The sequence below is a fragment of the Chelonia mydas genome, chromosome 9 (assembly GCF_015237465.2).
Source record: "Chelonia mydas isolate rCheMyd1 chromosome 9, rCheMyd1.pri.v2, whole genome shotgun sequence".
NCBI classification, from domain to species: domain Eukaryota; kingdom Metazoa; phylum Chordata; order Testudines; family Cheloniidae; genus Chelonia; species Chelonia mydas.
The window spans coordinates 24,554,348-24,575,663 of NC_057855.1; the positions used below are offsets into that span (position 1 = coordinate 24,554,348).

General features: G+C 39.6%; 1 protein-coding gene across 3 annotated transcripts; it reads left to right on the forward strand.

The window, feature by feature from the left end:
* Positions 1-1,768: 1,768 nt before the first annotated feature.
* On the forward strand, positions 1,769-15,325 carry C9H3orf33 (chromosome 9 C3orf33 homolog). 3 transcript variants are annotated; one of them, XM_043522753.1, is made up of 6 exons: positions 1,772-1,925; positions 7,110-7,196; positions 7,918-7,977; positions 11,203-11,356; positions 13,300-13,460; positions 14,080-15,325. In XM_043522753.1, exons 1-6 carry the CDS (start codon positions 1,845-1,847, stop codon positions 14,344-14,346), a joined length of 810 nt encoding a protein of 269 aa, XP_043378688.1. In that variant the 5' UTR covers positions 1,772-1,844; the 3' UTR covers positions 14,347-15,325. The 3 variants fall into 3 exon arrangements, with proteins under 3 accessions (XP_037765155.1, XP_037765156.1, XP_043378688.1); XM_037909227.2 differs by lacking the exon at positions 7,110-7,196 and having other exon boundaries at positions 1,769-1,925; XM_037909228.2 differs by lacking the exons at positions 7,110-7,196; positions 7,918-7,977 and having other exon boundaries at positions 1,770-1,925.
* Positions 15,326-21,316: the final 5,991 nt, after the last annotated feature.

Sequence of the window (21,316 nt, forward strand, 5' to 3'; positions counted from 1 at the left end):
GAGCATAAACACTGCCAAATTAAGTGTAAAAATGTAATAAGAAAAGCCAAAAAGGAGTTTGAAGAATAGCTAGCCAAAAACTCAAAAGATAATAACAAAAATGTTTTTAAGTACATCAGAAGCAGGAACAACCAGTGGGGCTCCTGGACGATCGAGATAGAAAAGGAGCACTTAAAGACGACAAAGTCATTGCGGAGAAACTAAATGAATTCTTTGCTTCAGTCTTCACAGCTGAGGATGTTAGGGAGATTCCCAAACCTGAGCTGTCCTTTGTAGGTGACAAATCTGAGGAATTGTCACAGATTGAAGTGTCATTAGAGGAAGTTTTGGAATTAATTGATAAACTTAACAATAACAAGTCACCAGGACCAGATGGCATTCACCCAAGAGTTCTGAAAGAACTTAAATGTGAAATTGAGGAACTATGATTTGTAATCTGTCCATTAAATCAGCTTCTGTACCCAATGACTAGAAGATAGTTAATGTAACGCCACTATTTAAGAAGGGCTCTAGAGGTGATCCCGGCAATTACAGACTGGTAAGTCTATCGTCAGTACCAGGCAAATTAGTTGAAACAATAGTAAAGAAAAAAATTCAGACACATAGAAGAACATAAATTGTTGGGCAAAAGTCAACATGTTTTCTGTAAAGGGAAATCATGTCTTACTAATCTATTAGAGTTCTTTGAATGGGTCAACAAACATGTGGACAAGGGGGATCTAGTGGACATAGTGTACTTAGATTTCCAGAAAGCCTTTGACAAGGTCCCTCACCAAAGGCTCTTACGTAAATTAAGTCGTCATGGGATGAGAGGGAAGATCATTTCATGGATCGAGAACTGGTTAAAAGACAGGGAACAAAGGGTAGGAATAAACGGTAAATTTTCAGAATGGAGAGGGGTAACTAGTGGTGTTCCCCAAGGGTCAGTCCTAAGACCAACCCTATTCAACTTATTCATAAATGATCTGGAGAAAGGGGTAAACAGTGAGGTGGCAAAGTTTGCAGACGATACTAAACTGCTCAGGATAGGTTTCAGAGTAGCAGCTGTGTTAGTCTGTATCCGCAAAAAGAAAAGGAGTACTTGTGGCACTTTAGAGACTAACAAATCTATTTGAGCATAAGCTTTCGTGAGCTAAAGCTTATGCTCAAATAAATTTGTTAGTCTCTAAGTTGCCACAAGTCCTCCTTTTCTTTTTGCTCAAGGTAGTTAAGATCAAAGCACACTGTGAAGAACTTCAAAAAGATCTCACAAAACTAAGTGATTGGGCAACAAAACGGCAAGTGAAATTTAATGTGGATAAATGTAAAGTAATGCACATTGGAAAAAATAACCCCAACAATACATACAATATGATGGGGGCTAATTTGGCTACAACTAATCAGGAAAGAGATCTTGGAGTCATCATGGATAGTTCTCTGAAGACATCCACACAGTCGGAGTTGTGGGTGGTTTTGACCCAGCGCTTTGTCCAGGCAGCCTTAGCATTATTACTGTAACGTGTACGCGCTCCCAGCCAGGGGCAAGTCACATAGTGCAGCGAGGCACTGTACAATCACGGGAAAAAAAGAGGCTCTAGGGCCCCAGTCCACTTTCAGCCATGGTGTGGGAGCTGTGTTTCATAGGCAACATGCTCTTGTGAGGCAAAGACAGGAGTGCAGTGACCCTCCGCCTCTGCCCAGCCCCTGAGGAGGACGCACGGAGGGGGAAGGGCAAGGGCTCGCTGTCCGCGTAGCCGTGCGCTACCAGGCGGCCCCGGCAGGTGGCGCTGCGGGCAGGCCGAGCGGAGCCGGCGTGCCAGGCCGCGGCCCGGGCGAGCCGCTGAGCGGGAAGCCGAGGCTGGGCCATGGCTGAGCCGCAGGGAGAGCCTGGGAATTACGTCGCTCGCATCTCCGCGTGGGCGGACTCCCACCTCACCGTCCTCCGGGTACCCTGCGGGGAGGGGCGTGCGGGGCAGGCTGGGTACAGCAGGGCGGTGGGGGGTCGCGGGCCAGGGGTCTCTTGTGGAAGAGACCCTCAGAGGCCGCTCCGCCCCGCTGTTCCCGGCACCGCCCGCCCTCGGGGCCCTACCCAGCGCTCGGAGCCTGGCGTGCCGCGGCCCCCGGCGCTCAGCACCCGTGAGATCCCCGCGCAGGCAGGAGGCCGCTGGCAGGGCCCGGCTGGCTCCTGGGCGGATGGAGCGGAACACGTTACACGCCCCGTCCTGGGGAGGGAGGAGCGATGCTGGCGCCCTCCTTGCCACTGGCCGGATTAGCTCCCTCTGCCTTGCGGCTGGGAACTGGCCTGGGCGCCTCCGAGCGCGCTCCCGCTCCTTGGGGTCGTTCCCCTTCGCCGCCAGCCCCGGAGCGTTGGGGGCGCCCCGCGCTGTTCCGGGGGAAGAGGGTGCGCGGGGTAGTTAGCGGTGGTGGGCACAGGCCGGGACAGTTGAGGTGTCCACCGCTGAAATGGCTGGGACCCAGCTGGCTTGGAGCTTGTGAGGCTAGGCAAAGCCCACCCGTTCCCGTGACAACCGTCACCAGATGCACCATTGCTCAAGGTTCATCCCTCTTTTTCCTCTGCTATCTCCTCTGGCTTTGAATCGGTTCACTGGTCATCAGAAGATTATCTGATAAATAAACTAGCGATGTAAAATGTTAACTGGTAAGCATTAGTTCAACGTGTTAACCCGCCTTAACAGTGAACTCCCGGCCCCAGCTGCTTAATCGGTTAACCATTTAAATGAAATATTTTAACTGTTAACTTTTTAAATGGTATTTACAGCCTTAAAATAAACATAAATAAAACAAGATTAAATACAGCCCAGGAAAATAAATTGCAACATAATAGGCAACCCCGCAGGGAAGGTATTAGGCTGTTCTTGAGCACTCCTTTCTCATAGACTCATAGATATTAAGGTCAGAAGGAACCATTATGATCATCTAGTCTGACATGCTGCACAATGCAGGCCACAGAATCTCGCCCACCCACTCCTGCAATAAACCTCTCACCTATGGCTGAGCGATAGAAGTCCTCAAATCATGGTTTAAAGACTTCAAGGTGCAGAGAATCCTCCAGCAAGTGACCCGTGCCCCATGCTACAGAGGAAGTCGAAAAACCCCCAGGGCCTCTTCCAGTCTGCCCTGGAGGAAAATTCCTTCCCGACCCCAAATATGGCAATCAGCTAAACCCTGAGCATATGGGCAAGATTCACCAGCCAGATACCCAGGAAATAATTTTCTGTAGTAACTCAGATCCCACCCCATCTAACAGCCCATCACAGGCCATTGGGCCTATTTACCATGAATATTTAAAGATCAGTTAATTACCAAAATCATGTTATCCCATCATACCATCTCCTCCATAAACTTACCGAGTCTAATCTTGAAGCCAGATAGGTCTTTTGCCCCCACTGCTTCCCTTGGAAGGCTATTCCAAAACTTCACTCCTCTGATGCTTAGAAACCTTCATCTAATTTCAAGTCTAAACTTCCTGATGGCCAGTTTATATCCATTTGTTCTTGTGTCCACACTGGTACTGAGCTTAAATAATTCTTCTCCCTCTCTGGTATTTATCCCTCTGATATATTTATAGAGAGCAATCATATCTCCCCTCAACCTTCTTTTAGTTAGGCTAAACAAGCCAAGCTCCTTGAGTCTCCTTTCATAAGACAGGTTTTCCATTCCTCGGATCATCCTAGTAGCCCTTCTCTGTATCTGTTGCAGTTTGAATTCATCCTTCTTAAACATGGGAGACCAGAACTGCACACAGTATTCCAGGTGAGGTCTCACCAGTGCCTTGTATAATGGTACTAACACCTCCTTATCTCTACTGGAAATACCTCGCCTGATGCATCCCAAGACCGCATTAGCTTTTTTCACGGCCATATCATATTGGCGGCTCATAGTTATCCTGTGGTCAACCAATACTCCAAGGTCCTTCTCCTCCTCCGTTACTTCTAATTGATGCTTCCAGCTTATAACTAAACTTTTTGTTATTAATCCCTAAATGCATGACCTTACACTTCTCACTATTAAATTTCATCCTATTACTATTACTCCAGTTTACAAGGTCATCCAGATCCTCCTGTACGATATCCCGGTCCTTCTCTAATTTGGCAATATCTCCCAGCTTTGTATCATCTGCAAACTTTATTAGCACGCTCCTACTTTTTGTGCAGAGGTCAGTAATAAAAAGATTAAATAAGATTGGTCCCAAAACTGATCCCTGAGGAACTCCACTGGTAACCTCCCTCCAGCCTGACAGTTTACCTTTCAGTATGACCCTCTGTAGTCTCCCCTTTAACCAATTCCTTATTCACCTTTCAGTTTTCATATTGATCCCCATCTTTTCCAATTTAACTAATAATTCCCCATATGGCATGGTATCAAACGCCTTACTGAAATCTAGGTAAATTAGATCCACTGCGTTTCCTTTGTCTAAAAAATCTGTTACTTTCTCAAAGAAGGAGATCAGGCTGGTTTGACATGATCTACCTTTTGTAAAACCATGTTGTATTTTGTCCCATTTATGATTGACTTCAATGTCCTTAATTACTTTCTCCTTCAAAATTTTTTCCAAGACCTTGCATACTACAGATGTCAAACTAACAGGCCTGTAGTTACCCGGATCACTTTTTTCCCCCTTTCTTAAAACTAGGAACTATGTTAGCAATTCTCCAGTCATACGGTACAACCCCTGAGTTTACAGATTCATTAAAAATTCTTGCTAATGGGCTTGCAATTTCATGTGCCAATTCCTTTAATATTCTTGGATGAAGATTATCTGGGCCTGCCGATTTAGTCCCATTAAGCTGTTTGAGTTTTGCTTATACCTCAGATATGGTAATATCTACCTCCATATCCTCATTCCCATTTGTCATGCTACCATTATCCCTAAGATCCTCATTAACCTCATTAACGACTGAGGCAAAGTATTTGTTTAGATATTGGGCCATGCCCAGATTATCCTTAACCTCCACTCCATCCTCAGTGTTTAGCGGTCCCACTTCTTCTTTCTTTGTTTTCTTCTTATCTATATGGCTATAGAACCTTTTACTATTGGTTTTAATTCCCTTTGCAAGGTCCAACTCTACTTGGCTTTTAGCCTGTCTCACTTTATCCCTACATGTTCTGACCTTAATAAGGTAGCTTTCCTTGCTGATCCCTCTCATCTTCCACTCCCTTTATCCTTTCTGCTTTTTCTTAATCACCTCTCTGAGATGCTTGCTCATCCAGCTTGGTCTACAACTCCTGCCAATGAATTATTTCCTCTTTCTTGGGATGCAGGCTTCCGATAGCTTCTGCAGCTTTGACTTGAAGTAATCCCAGGCCTCCTCTGCCTTTAGATCCATAAATTCTTCAGTCCAATCCACTTCCCTAACTAAATTTCCTTAATTTTTGAAAGTCAGCCCTTTTGAAATCAAAAACCCTAGTCACAGATTTATTTTTGTTTATCCTTCCGTTCAGTTTGAACTGAATTAGCTCATGATCACTTGAACCAAGGTTGTCCCCTACAACCATTTCTTCTATGAGGTCCTCACTACTCACCAAAACCAAATCTAAAATGGCATCCCTTCTTGTCTGTTCAGCAACTACTTGATGAAGGAATCCATCAGCTATCGCATCTAGGAAAATCTGAGCCCTATTATTATTACTAGCACTTGTTCTCCAGTCTGTATCTGGGAAGTAAAGTCTCCCATGATGACGCAGTTTCCATTAGTATTTACTTTATTAAAAACATTAAAGAGAGCTCTATCCATATCCAAATTAGATCCCGGCGGTCTATAGCACACCCCAAGCACTATCACAGGGGAGGCTCTAGTAGTTTTCTTCCCCAATGTGATTTTTGCCCAGACGGACTCTGCCTTATCCATTCCATTGCTTCTTATTTCTTTACATTCTACCTCATCATTGATATACAATGCTACTCAGCCACCTTAACCTTTATTTCTGCCTTTCTGTCTAAAACTATTGAGACTTTTAATGATGTTTTAATTATAATATACAACATCTGGAATCACAAGCATTTCTAGGAAGGTTCTAGACCAGGGGTGGGCAAACTTTTTGGCCCGAAACCACATCGGGGTGCGAAACTATATGGAGGGCCCGGTAGGGAAGGCTATGCCTCCCCAAACAGCCTGGCTCTGCCCCCATGCACTCCCTCCCATTTCCTGCTCCCTGACTGTCCCCCTCAGAACCCCTGACCCATCCAACCCCTCCTGCTCCTTGTCCCATCATTGCCCCCTCCTGGGAACCCCCCCAAACCGCCCCCCTGGGATCCCACCCCGTATCCAACACCTCTGCCCTCTGACAGGCCCCCCGGGACTCCCACGCCCTATCCAACCCCCCTATTCCCCAACCCCTGACTGCCCCAGAACCTCGGCCCCATCCAACCGCTCCTTGTCCCCTGACTGCCCCCCGGGAACTCCTACCCAACCCTGTCACCACCGCACGCCGCTGCTGCCCCCTTACCATGCCGCTCAGAGCGGCAGGAGCTCGCAGCCCCACTGCCCGCATGGCAGCGTGGCTGCGGGTGAACAGCAGGGGAGGGGCCGGGGGCTAGCCTCCCGGGGCAAGAGCTCAGGGGCTGGGCAGGACAGTCCCACGGGCCGGATGTGGCCCGTGGACCATAGTTTGCCCACCTCTGTTCTAGACTGAGGGCCAAAGCTAGCCCTGACATAAGCAAGGAGGGCTGCCTGCTCTCTACACTTCTGAGTTTTGCTCTAGAAATCCAAATGGTAAACCCTTGCTTCTGGATGCCAAGAGGGGATTTATTAGACTTGTGTTAAAAATGCTATTTTTAGTAATGGTACAGCAATGTATTTAATGCAAAGGTCTACAATTTAGAGGACAGTTAGAAATTGTAATATGCTTTACTTTCTAAAATCAACACATTTATCATTGTGAAAAGCAGGCACAGGTACTCTAGCAACATAAGAAATTACATCTATTTAAAGGAATGTTGTTATGGGATTCAGCACTTAAAAAGAAATACCAGCACCTCCTGGAACAGACTTTGCAATGAGGGGTGAAGTCAAATAGTACTAAAATAGCTGTACAAAATAGGCCCAATTCTTATGAGAATTCGTAGTTTGATTTTCTTTTCATCTCACTTTTTTTTTTTTTTTGAGAAGGTATCGCATGAAACAGGGCTACATTCAGTGCTTGATTACGACTGTGAAACATTTACTTTCCATGTTGTAAGCAATGGCAGCATTTGGGTTAGTGAAACTATAGATCAAGATATCTCTAACTCTGGAGAAGTTACTTGTAAAGAATTTTACAATCTGTATCCTGAAGATTCCATTTTTGAGATAATTAGTATACATTTTATTATTATTATTTATTATTACATTAATTATATTTATTATTAAAACAGCAATTGTAATTTGAATGGGCCATTTTGCCTGCTTTTTTGGGAAGAGGGGGAGAATGGAGCTAAAAGTAATACAAATAGTGGGATTTCCCAAGAAAATGCAATGTGCCTTGTTGGATCGTATTAGCTGGATCTAGATGTCATGTTATGGAAGGTATTTTTAAGTACTCGATGTAGCTCCTTTGCTGAATCTTCAGGTAGACTTGAAAATTTCCTGCATTTTTCTGTAATGTGTGTTTTCTTAAATTCATCTACTATCATGAGCAACTTGCATTATTAACGTCTTAGTAATTTGTATGATCTGGAAAACTTCTGTCGGACATATTTGGTTGTGAGCGAGATCAGTTTTATTATTATGTATTATTTATTAAATCATTTGTACTCTAGATTCACTAAAATATAAAACAGAGAACTTGCCCAAGATCCCCCAGTGAGTCAATTCATATTAGAACTTCGTGATTGCCTGTTACCTCTTTGGTTTTATTTTATCTTTTCTTTAATGTTTTTAATCCGATGAAAATAATGAGAGGCGAAAAAAATTAAGGATTTAAATCTGTTTTTTGCAGAACATTAGCACTGGAATGGCAATAGCTGGAGTCATTTTATTTGCAAAGAGTATTAAATTGGTAAGTTGTAAATAATTTGTTAATGAGCAGTCTTTATACCCTTTTGTCTCGTTTAGCTGAAGATGTATGGGGTCAGATTGTGTCGCTGTTCCATCTTCTTTGTGTCACTCTGGCATAACAAAACAGGCAGACAGCTAGGGTAACTGATCAGTTGGGGGGGGGGTGTTGCCTTGGCATAAGAGAATCTGGGAGGTGACACAGGGCTGGCCTGTAGAGGAGGGGATATGAGAAGGGTGTGGCCAAAGTGCTGCTGAACTCTATTGATCCTCCAGAGACGCTCCTTTAGAGTCATTGCAGCTGGAGCAATTCAGATCTGCTTGAAAGTATTCTCAGTTGATTCTCAGAACTGGATCAAAAGCCTGGGCATCAGTGGGCTACGAATGTTGCCAACAGCCATCTTTGTGGGCTCCACAGGCAATTTGTTCTGGGCAGAGAAGACCTACTCCCTAATAGCTTGCACAGTATGTTTATACTGTTCTTATTTCAAGTGTTTCTATAAATGAAAGTTTGTGAAAACTTTACATTAGGGTTAGAGAGCAATTGAAAAATAATCCCTATTTTTAATGATCTTTCATTCATATTTGAAAAGGAATCCTGAAGTGGTTGGTCTGATGGATTGGAAGATTACAGGCAGTCTGTAAATTCTCTCTTCCACTGGTTTAATATTGCTGTGACTGTACTGTGGTTGTAGAAGTGGTTCACAATCAAACTGTGTAATCTCTAATTGACAGAAGAGTAACTTTAAGATTTCACATGTATTTTATTGTACTTCATCTTCAAAAAATCTTTAATTAGATGTAGCAATAATAAAATGTGATAGGTTTTTGGCAACATAATTACACACACATCTCTTGACCTTTCTTTACTTTCAAACTAAACTTTACTTCCGAGGCCAAAAATCTTGTCAGCTTTGACTTCAGATTCCCTCTTACCTCCTATGTCTCCCTTGTCTATAAACCTCTTTCACCACTTTCAGAGCATTGCTAGAATTCCTCCTTATTTTGACTCAGTCTGCTGAATTTCTTATTCATCCTGTGATCACATTCTGCCTTGATTGTTTCATTTCTCTTTTTTGCATTTTCTAAATCTTTATTTTCTAAACATTTGATGATTCAAATGCTGTGCTCAGGCAACTTTTCCCCTGGAGATTGGACTGTATCATCCCTGTCACCTTCATTCATGTCCTGTTCCTCTCCAGTTCCATTTTGCCCTCGTTTTTTTTTAAAAAAAACTTTCCATAGACTTGCTCCTTCTAGTTCCTGTATCTTCCTACTATATCTTCCTACAGTCTTCTAGATAGACTCCTACTCATCTGTCTGTCCTTTCTACTCTTCCAATCTTGGGACCTTTTTCAGTTTACTAGTGTATGTAATTCCAGTTGAGTCAACAGAAGCACTCTTGTGACTTGAACACTGATGTTTGTTATCTCTGTTCCTTTCCCATAACTCTTCATAGCAGGCAGTTACTCGCCACATGTTGTTCTACTTCCTGAGCTGTGATATCCTTCCTTCTCTTTATACTCACCCTAAAATCTTCCCTCACTCGTATGACTGACACACCGGGCCAGCTCCTGGCATTTCATAAGACTGCTTTGCACCACATTGGCAATATAAAGCAGATCTTAACATTGTTCTGTCTGGCAGTTAGCTGGTGTAGAAGTGGCATAGTCAGTTGAATTCCACTCTCTCCTTACGATTCCGAGAACCATTTTCTTACAGTTTGCAATATATCTGCCCAAACAATTCACAAGAGCACTTTTTAATTCCAAAAGGCAATTGGGGTTGCAGTTGTTTTATGCAGGAACTGAAACTATAATGATTCCCAAAGCTAATTTTACCTCATGCTTTGGAGTCTGAGTATGCCTAATGTTCTTTGAATTCTTGTTTGGTTATTAGTGGAACTGTATTCCGAACTGATCTTCACATGTCCTAGAACTCTATAAGATTTTAGATGTAATGTTAATGTGAAGCAGTACTGAATAGTCTTTACTGCAGTCATTGCTTTTTTCTCAAACCTGGGTATTTGTGTATGATGGTATTTAAAAAAAATTCAAGTCTTTGTAAATACACTTAAATGGCTGTTGGACCTTGGAATGCAAATTAGATTTGACTCTGAGCCACTTCTCAACCCCATTTTATTTTATTTATTTACAAAACCTTCAAACTCTCTGCCTGCAAGGTCCCATATTTCTCAATTCCTAGTTAGGGGACCTTGCAGACAACAGAGTGAAGGTTTAGTAAATAGAATAAAAATGGGATGATGGGATGTTCAGTTGGCTTTTTTAGAGCGTGATGTGTCATTCAGTGAGAGCAGCATCAATCACTTAATAACTATGTGAATAGATTAATCTGAATATATCCTGCATATGATCTTAAACAATAGGGGCTTTAAAATTAAACATTGATAATAAAGTTTATTCATTTCTAAGATTTGTCTTTTTCTTTCAGTCCTCACACCAAATCTCTAGTTTATGCCCCAATTATATCCCACTTTGGTCCCTCCCAAACACACACATTGTCCTCCTTCAATCCATACAAAATGCTGCTGCTAAACTCATTGCTCATCAGATTGATCATGTAACCTCCCCTTTTTGAATCTCTCAATTGATTTCCCATCTGATGTCAAATCAGATTTAAATTTCTGTCTTGGTGTTCAAAGTTCTACATAACTCTGCCTCTCCTCACATATACTGCCTTGTCAAGCCTCTCCTGCTGCCAGCGTTTCCAAAATTGTCCACCCTTGTGTGAGAATCTGACAAAATCACTTATGTGCCACCTTTCTTGCACCCCTGCACCATGCATGGGATAACCTCTCTGAGCTCATCTGCAAGACTCCTACCCTTGTTGATTTTTAATCTTCTCTTAAAGATGCACTTCTGCCATTCTGCATATAGTGAATCAGATTGACTTGTGTATAAATTGTATATAAAATGGGTATTGTTATTGTCTTTCCCCTGACCTCTGTCTACTTGCCTGTACTTGATTGTGAGTTCCTTGGAGTGGGGACCATTCTTTTTAATTGTGTGGAAAATGTCTAGCAATAGCTACAACAAATTAATAATAATAATAAAGTTCATTAGTATAATGTAGTGGAGTTTGTAATTTGCAAGATTCATCTTGACAAAATCTGGGTTCAGTGTGATTGCATTTTTTCAAATAATGTGTAACTGCTGTTTTTATTTTTCCTAAGACTTTGTCTTACTCTTCCTTCCTCCTGTATCAACAGACAACAAAATTTACGAGTGCTTTGGATATACCAGTAGAATTTATAGAAAAGAATGTGAAACTACGAGGAAGGTTATGTCACATAACTGAGAAAGGACTAGAAGTTGAACATGTTCCCATTAGCCTTCCTTTCCTGTCATCGTTACAGAGAAAATGTAAGTAAAAGTTCAGGAAGAATGAGACTAATCATGACAAAATTAAATGTCCTCAGTTGATACAATTGATATCCACTAAATGAGCAAAAATCTGCAACATCTGAATTGTTCCTTTAAAAACTGTTTTAGTTAATGTAGTGCCCTTAGAAAGCAGTTGGAGAGCCAGCTCTAGAAAATGAAGTTCTGTTCACACACAGAACAGTTACTGTATAAGCAGTGGTAGAGGAAGGGTTGGGAGTGAAGAGGGCCTGAGTTCTAATTCTGGCTCTGGCACTGACTCTGTGTGTGGCTGAGGCCATATTATTTCACCTCTCTGCTGAAGTTTTCCCACCAGTAAAATGAGGCAATATTTATCCAAATACTTTAAAAGTGTATTGTAAGGATTTATTAATACTGTGAATTGAATATGCATCTGTCTAGACATCTTACGTATTCATGTGGTCCCTGTTACCATAGTATCTGAGTGCCTCGGAATCTTTAATGTATTTATCTTCACAAGACACCCATGAGGCAGGGAATTATAGTTTTCCCACTTGATGGCTGGGGAACGGAGGCATGAGAGACTGAGGCCTTGTCAATATTAGAATCTTTCGTAGGCATAATAATGTTTAAGGGTGTTTTTTTTTTTTTTTGACACTTTTATACTGACAGAGCCCCAGTTTAGTTTGTTATATCCGCAAAAAAGTGCTTTTGCCAGCATAACTTATTTTGTTCAGGGAACTAGTATAAGCTATATTGGCAAAAGCACGCTATTGCCAGTATAAGCTGCACCTACAGCTGCAGTAGGAGGGTTTGCCAGTATAACTGTTCAGAGGGATTTGATATAGAAATTCACTGGGGTTTGAGCACCTAAGTCCCGTAGATTCCCTAGAATATCCTAGCTAGTACAGATAATGATAATTTCATTAGATAGAATTAAAAAAAGATTGGAAGGGCTATAAACTCTGATGCTTCAAGGCACAAGCCTATTTTTAACGGAAGGAACGTAGAAGAAACTTCCATATGGGGAGGCTGTTCTATAATTGTCCATGTCAGGGTTTCTTGCACCTTCCAGAAGTAGATGCTATCAGCTGCCATTGAAGACAGCACACTAATCTAGATGGACCACTGTTCTGACCCGGTTATGCAGTTCCTATGTTCATAACTCCATTGATTTCTGTGAGGTTGTATAACTCCATTGGATCATAGTTGAGTGTGTGTTTACTGCAAATGCTGTCAGAAAATGTTAATATTTAAAAAAAAAGTCATTCATACATAGGGAAGATATTTATTCAAACCAGAATATCAAGTGGACACACTAAACTTTTGATGATGCATCTTCCCTCTGCTGGGCAATTACTTTTATATGGAGTTTAAATAGAATGATCTTTGTTGGATAAATCATGCTGTAACCAAATGTGTCATTGGCTTTAAAGACACTGTAAGAGGTCTGGATTTCAGTCTTCTGAGTACATCATCGATAGGTTAAATGTCAACAAAATAAAGACTTGGGCTTGATTTTAATTGCACACAAGTTTCACACTGTTGTAGTTCAATGTACTTTAATGTAGTTACTCCTGACTTATACTGGGGAGAAAGAAGAATCAGGCTTTTTTAAGCAGTGTGATTCTCTAAGAAAAAAAATCTGACATTAGGCATTACAGTCTGATGTCTTGGAATCTCTTTTCTTAATGTGTACATAAATTTTCTAGGAAAATATTTTCTGACAATTTTTAAGCACATTATTCTGAAACAGGAGATAAATATCATGTCAGAACGTATGAGACCAGATCCTCTGCTGTTGTAAATCATTGTTGTTCCAGCGACTTAAATAAATATTCCATGTAAGTCAGTGAAGCTACACTTTATGCAGACACTAAGGATCTGGCCCATTGTGTGGAATTGGATCTTTTTTGATCATGTCGTAGTAAGAAAAACGTTTTTTATATATGTAATATATTCAGGGCAATCAAATGGTGTTTTGCTGGTCAGACTTGCTGGAGTGGAGCTGACACCGAATGCTATGGCCTGGTTACAGGAAGAGTTAAAACCTGCACAAATGATGTGGTTCCAGCTTCTTGGAAGGGAGGATTTGGTGCTTGATTGCCTCATTTTAGTAAATAAGGTAAACACAGTAACAAGAAGGACTGACAGTTCTTTAACTTTTATTTATATCCTAAGATTTGCAGTGATTATTGCTATTACTTGCTTAATATGTAAGATATAATGGTATTATATTAAATTAATATATTAAACATTTATGCAGACATTTTATATGTTCAAATTGGAGATAAAATAAATATTTATAATTTTGGGAACTCACGTAAAATGTTAATGTAGCTTTTGAGTGGCTAGTTAGCAATTGTCTATGCAGTCATGGTTTGTGGCATCTGAAAATACAGTGCAAGTTAGCTCTGTAGTCTAGTGCTCTACAATGTCTTAAGAATTTTGATTGATCGAGTATCTGGTGTATTAAATGTTGTTCCACAGATGCCTGAATATTTCATGTTTTAATTAATAAATGCTAAAAGCAATTTGAATGCTCTACAACTTTTAACTATTTCTGGAGTTCCCAACACCAAAAGGGTATAGAATTAGCCAAAAAGAGGTCATTCCTAACTCATAACATTCAGACAATTCACACAACAGATTAATTGAAAATGTACTAATAGTGTTAATATCCTTTGTAAATGGCCAAGTGAATACATAATGTGAAATGCTGTCTTCACTTAATCTTTTTGTAGGGTAGATTTTTCAGTGTGTGCCTGAATGAAGAGATCTTGAGACAAGGGCTTGGCAAAACAACTCGTATTGAAGGACTACATCATGACTCTCCATTATACTGGAAGCTTCACAAAAGACTACTTCAAGCAGAACTAAAAGCCCTGAAGAAAAATAAGGGAATATGGAAAGAAGAAAGTTATGTTGAAAAACTTAAAGATCATATAAGTAATAATAAATTTGTACAGAAGTTAAAACAATTTGCAAACTGGCTACGAATACGTATTTAAAAGTGAAATGGGAAGGACTTAGATGGAAAAATGCTATTTGGACATCGATGAGTGTCTCTTTAGTGCGTGCTTTTTATTAACAATGAGCTTATGAAGGAAAGCCTGAGCCTTGATTTTTGAGGCTCCTTCCTCAAGGAAAAATATAGAAAATAGTCCTAGTAATATCACTTAAAGAGATGTTTAAATATAGTGTAATTCCTGTATAAGAATAAACTTCAGCATGATGATGCCTGCTAAAGTGTGTGAAGGCTAACATTATTCAAATATAGGAGCCTAAAGTTATGCTTCTAAATCCTTAATTTAGGCTCCTAAATAAGTGGTCAGATTTTCAAGAGTGCTGAACACCCAGATGTCCTTATTTACCTCAGTGGAAATGACTGAAGATCCTATTTTTGAACATCTAAAATATTCATGTCACACTTCACTTACATTGCAGTGGAATATAATATGTAGGACTGCTTGACAACTGAATATTAATGATTAGATATCACCAAAAGAATATAACTTTCCAATACTTCTGCTTTCTTGGACCTTTGTTGTACATAAGTATTTTTGTTTGAGTCCGATATAAGGGAACACATATGTACTATGTTTACTATTTGTGTGTTTTAAAAGTTTAACATGTTGAATAACTAGTTCTACTATGTAATTAATAGAAAAGGTGAATTGACACAGCTGATCTTAAAAAGAAGAGTGTATAGAAGCTCCTAACCACAAGAATTTAAATTTTGAAACACAGTAGGTGAGCATAAGTTAGTATATCAATAAACTACTTATTTGCTTGTAGTATAAATAAATTTTTTTATATATTTGTAAAGAGTTGCACAAGTTAAAGATTATAATCTGGTGGAAGTGACCTTTTGAATATTCATTGTTTGTTTCTGTATCTAGGTTAAATCAAGTGAATTAGACATGTTTTGTAGTCAAGAGCACTAAACTCTGTGAAACCTTAAAAATTAAACACGGCACATTAAATGTCTTCTTATCCTCTGTTCTTATTCTTAGCTGCAGTTTTTTAAAACTGAGGACACTTATACTTTTGAAGGATGAAATAGCCAAAAAACCTATTATGAGAGCAGTATACTTGTGTGTGTGTTGAACTTTTATGATCTTGATAATAACAGTTTGCCACCAGAACAGAGCTGACATTCTGGCTTTATGAAAAGGTGTATTCCTTTTAAGAGTAGGGCAGGCTGATCACCCTTTCTAGGATATAAAATAATTAGGGCAGTCAAGCAATTAAAAAAATGAATTGCGTGATTAATTGCAATGTTAAACAATAATAGAATACCATTTATTTAAATAGTTTTGGATATTTTTTACATTTTCAAATATATTGATTTCACTTACAACACAGAAAAAAAAGTGTACAGTGTTCACTTTGTTTATTTTTTATTATAAATATTTGCACTGTAAAAAACAAAAGTACTATAATAGTATTTTTCAGTTCACCTAATACAAGTACTGTAGTGCAATCTCTTTATCATGAAAGTTGAACTTACAAATGTAGAATTATGTACAAAAAATAACTACACTCAAAAATAAAACAATGTAAAACTTTAGAGCCTACAAGTCCACTCAGTTCTACTTCATGTTCAGCCAATCACTCAGACAAGCAAGTTTGTTTACATTTGCAGGAGATGATGCCCGCTTCTTGTTTACAATATCACCTGAAAGTGAGCACTGGCATTTGCATGGCACTGTTGTCACTGGCATTGCAAGATATTTATGTGCCAGATGCACTAAAGATTCATATGTCACTTCATGCTTTAACCACCATTTCAGAGGACGTGTGTCCATGCTGATAACAGGTTCTGCTTGATAATGATCCACAGCAGTGCCGACTGATGTGTGTCAATTCTCATCATCTGAGTCAGATACCACCAGCAGAAAGTTGATTGGTGGTTCGGGTTCTGTAGTTTCCGCATCAGAGTCTGGCTCTTTTAAGACTTCTGAAAGCATGCTCCATGTCGCATCCCTCTCGGTTTTTGGAAGGCACTTCAGATTCCTAAACCTTGGATCGAATAATCTAAGATTTCTAAAGATAGCTACATTGGTACCTTTTTTGCATTCTGTCAGATCTGCTGTGAAAGTGTTCTTAAAACGAACAACATGTGCTGGGTCATCATCCGAGACTGCTATATCATGAAATATATGGCAGAATGCGGGTAAAACAGAAGAGGAGACATACAATTCTCCCCCCAGGGAGTTCAGCCACAAATTTAATTAATGCATTATTTTTTTAATGTGCATCATCAACATGGAAGCATGTTCTCTGGAATGGTGGCCGAAGCATGAAGGGACATACGAATGTTTAGCATATCTGGCACATAAATACCTTGCAATGCCAGCTACAAAAGTGCCATGTGAAGGCCTGTTCTCACTTTCAGGTGACATTGTAAATAAGAAGTGGGCAGCATTATTGCCCATAAATGTAAACAAACTTCTTTGTCTTAGCGATTGGCTGAACAAGAAGTAGAACTGAGTGGACTTGTAGGCTCTAAAGTTTTACATTGTTTTGTTTTTTAGTAAAGTTATGTAACAAAAAAACCCACTACATTTGTAAGTTTCACTTTTATGATAAAAAGATTGCACTACAGTACTTGTATGAGGTGAAATTGAAAAATACTATTTCTTTTGTTTGCCATTTGTATAGTGCAAATATTTGTAAGCAAAAATAATAATATAAAGTGAGCACTGTCTACTTTGTTGTAACTGAAATCAATATATATGAAAATGTAGAAAAACATCCAAAAATATTTAATAAATTTCAATGGTATTCTATTGTTTAACAGTGCTATTAAATCTGAGATTAATTGCGATAAATTTTTTTAATCGCATGTGTTAACTGCAATTAATTGACAGCCATAAAAATAATGTCTGAAAATGTTTTCTTTAATCTCTGTTAATGGTCATTTTGGATGTTACTTGTAAATAATTAGCTTCAGATAAGATGTGGGATTTTGAAGTTCTTGATGTCCCTTTACTTTTATGATTCTTAGACTGAAATGTGGTATGTTCATTTAAAAAAAAAATCCTTGGAATTATCCTGATAGTTTGAAAGGGACCTTAAAATATATTTTTAGAAAAATTCTGTTTAAAAAGAACAATAACTAATATACAAGCTTCTATTTTCCTGTCTTTAATTTAGATGATGGTGTGGTGGTTTTGGTTTTATTTTTTGGGGGGGATGGGACCTGTTACTTAGGCTTTGCTATTTCTATAGACTTTGCTTGAGTCAGAGTGAGTTCTAAACATCCAGACACAGAGATTTGAACATGGCGAGAAAAACTACGACACCTTTCTGCATCCAGTTTTCTAACCAACAGGATGAAAAAATATAATGGGAGTGTAGCAAGATTTGTCTTTGAAATAAATTCAGCCTAGCAACGATGTAGTGAAATAAAAAAAATTCTGTTTACTGTGTCCAAATCAGAGAGAGAGCAAGCTTGTGTCATACCATCTGCCTCAACATGCAGCATAATAGATGAACATAAGAACGGCCATACTGGGTCAGACCAAAGGTCCATCTAGCTCAGTATCCTGTCTTCTGACAGTGGCCAATGCCCGGTGCTCCAGAGAGAATGAACAGAACCGGTAATCATCAAGTGATCCATCCCCTGTTGCTCATTCCCAGCCTCTGGCAAACAGAGGTTAGAGACACCATCCCTGCCCATACTGGCTAATAGCCATTGAAGGACGTATCCTCCATGAATTTATCTAGTTCTTTTTTGAACCCTGTTAGTCTTGGCCTCCACAACATCATCTGGCAAAGAGTTCCACAGGTTGCCTGTGCATTGTGTGAAGAAATACTTCCTTTTGTTTGTTTTAAACCTGCTGCCTATTTGATGAGCCCTAGTTCTTCTGTTATGAAAAGGAGTAAATAGCACTTCCTTATTTACTTTCTCTACAACAGTCATGATTTTATAGACCTCAATCATATCCCCCCTTAGTCGTCTCTTTTCCAAGCTGAAAAGTCCAAGTCTTATAATCTCTCCTCATTTGGAAGCCGTTCTATACCCCTAATAATTTTTGTTGCCCTCTTCTGAACCGTTTACAAATTCAGTATATCTTTTTTGAGATGGGGCAACCACATCTGCACACAGTATTCAAGATGTGGACGTACCATGGATTTATATAGAGGCAATATGATATTTTCTGTCTTACTACCTATCCCTTTCTTAATGATTCCCAACATTCTGTTCACTTTTTTCACTGTCGCTGCACATTGAGTAGATGTTTTCAGAGAACTATCCACAATGACTCCAAGATTTCTTTCTTGAGTGGTAGCAGCTAATTTAGACCCCATCATTTTTTATGTATAGTTGGGATTATGTTTTCCAATGTGCATTACTTTGCATTTATCAGCATTAAATTTCATCTGCCATTTTGTTGCCCACTCAGCCAGTTTTGAGAGATTTGTCGCTCTTCGCAGTCTGCCTGGGACTTAACTATCTTGAGTACTTTTGTATCATCTGCAAATTTTGCCACCTCACTGTTTAGCCCTTTTTCCAGATCATTTATGAATATGTTGAATATGACTCGTCCCAGTACAGACCCTTGGGGGACACCACCATTTACCTCTCTCCATTGCGAAAACTGACCATTTATACCTACCTTTTGTTTCCTAACTTTGAACCAGTTACCAGTCCATGAGAGGACCTTCCCTCTTATCCCATGACAGGTTACTTTGCTTAAGAGCCTTTGGTGAGGGACCTTGTCAAGGCTTTCTGAAAATCTAAGTACACTATTGTCAAGGTTCCTTCCCCGCTCTGAACTCTAGGGTACAGATGTGGGGACCTGCATGAAAGACCCCCTAAGCTTATTCTTACCAGCTTAGGTTAAAAACTTCCCCAAGGTACAAACTTTGCCTTGTCCTTGAACCATATGCTGCCACCACCAAGCGTCTTACACAAAGACCAGGGAAAGAGTCCACTTGGAGACGTCTTCCCGCAAAATATCCCCCCACGCCCTACACCCTCTTTCCTGGGGAAGGCTTGATAAGAATCCTCACCAATTTTTACAGGTGAACACAGACCCAAACCCTTGGATCTTAAGAACAATGAAAAATCAATCAGGTTCTTAAAAGAAGAATTTTAATTAAAGAAAAGGTAAAAGAATCACCTCTGTAAAATCAGGATGGTAAATACCTTACAAGGTAATCAGATTCAAAAAATAGAGAATCCCTCTAGGCAAAACCTTAAGTTACAAAAAGACACAAAAGCAGGAATATACATTCCATCCAGCACAGCTTATTTTACCAGCCATTAAATAAAAGGAAATCTAACGCATTTCTAGCTAGATTACTTACTAACTAACAGGGGTTGTGAGGCTGCATTCCTGATCTGTACCCGGCAAAAGCATCACACAGACAGACAGACCCTTTGTTCCCCGCCCCCTTCCAGATTTGAAAGATCTTGTCCTCTCATTGGTCATTTTGGGTCAGGTGCCAGCTAGGTTACCTTAGCTTCTTAACCCTTTACAGGTGAAATGGTTTTGCCTCTTGACAGGAGGGATTTTATAGCACTGTATACAGAAAGGTGGTTACCCTTCCCTTTATATTTATGACAACTATATCCACTGGATCCCCCTTGTCCACATGCTTATTGACCCCCCTCAAATAATTCTGTTAGACTCCTGAGGCATGATTTCCCTTTACAAAAACCATGTTGACTCTTCCCCAAGAAATTATGTTCATCTATATGTCTTACAATATTTTTCTTTACTAGGGCTGTTGATTAATTGCAGTTAACTCATGCAATTAACTCAAAAAAATTAATCGTGATTAATCACAGTTTTAATTGCACTATTAAACAATAGAATGCCAATTTAAATTTATTAAATATTTTGGATATTTTCTCATTTTCATATATATTGTATTCTGTATTTCTTATTACAAATACTTGCTCTGTAAAAATGATAAAAGAAATAGTATTTTTCAATTCATCTCATACAAGTACTATAGTGCAATCTACTTGTCATGAAAGTGCAATTTACAAATATAGATTTTTGTTTGTTACATAACTGCACTTAAAAACAAAACAATGTCAAACTTCAGAGTTTACAATTCCACTCAGTCCTACTTCTTGTTCAGCCAATCGCTAAGACAAACAAGTTGTTTACATTTATAGGATATAATGCTTCCTCTTCTTATTTACAATGACACCAGAAAGTGACTATAGGCATTTGCATGGCACTTTTATAGTCGGCATTGCAAGGTATTTACGTGCCAGATCTGCTAAACATTCGCATGCCCCTTCATGCTTCGGACACCATTCCAGAGGACATGCTTCCATGCTGATGATGCACGTTAAAAAAAAAATGCATTAATTAAATTTATGCCTAAACTCCTTGGAAGAGAATTATATGTCCCCGGCTCTGTTTTACTCGCATTCTGCCATATATTTCATGTTATAACAGTCTTGGATGATGACCCAGCACATGTTCATTTTAAGAACACTTTCACTACAGATTTCATAAAACACAAAGAGGGTACTAATGTGAGATTTTTAAAGATAGCTATAGCACTCAACCCAAGGTTTAAGAATCTGAGGTGCCTTCCAAAATCTGAGAGGGGTGAGGTATGGCGCATGCTTTCAGAAGTCTTAAAAGAGCAACACTCCAGTGCGGAAACTACAGAACCCAAATCACCAAAAAAGAAAATCAACCTTCTGCTGGTGGTATCTGACTCAGACAATGAAAATGAACATGCATTGGTCTGTACTGCTTTGGATTGTTATCGAGCAGAACCTGTCATCAGCATGGACGCATGTCCCCTGGAATGGTGGTTGGAGCATGAAGGGACATATGAATCTTTAGTGCATCTGGCACATATATATCTAGAAACACCAGCTACAATAGTGCAATGAGAACATCTGTTCTCACTTTCAGGTGACACTGTAAACGAGAAGCGGACAGTGTTATCTCCTGCAAATGTAAACAAACTTGTTTGTCTGAGTGATTGGCTGAA

Coding starts and splice junctions, on each gene's coding strand:
- C9H3orf33 (XM_043522753.1), top strand. CDS start 1,845: ATGGCTGAGCCGCAGGGAGAGCCTGGGAATTACGTCGCTCGCATCTCC. Junction 1,926..7,109: donor CCCACCTCACCGTCCTCCGG/GTACCCTGCGGG, acceptor TTTTTTGAGAAG/GTATCGCATGAAACAGGGCT. Junction 7,978..11,202: donor TTGCAAAGAGTATTAAATTG/GTAAGTTGTAAA, acceptor CTGTATCAACAG/ACAACAAAATTTACGAGTGC.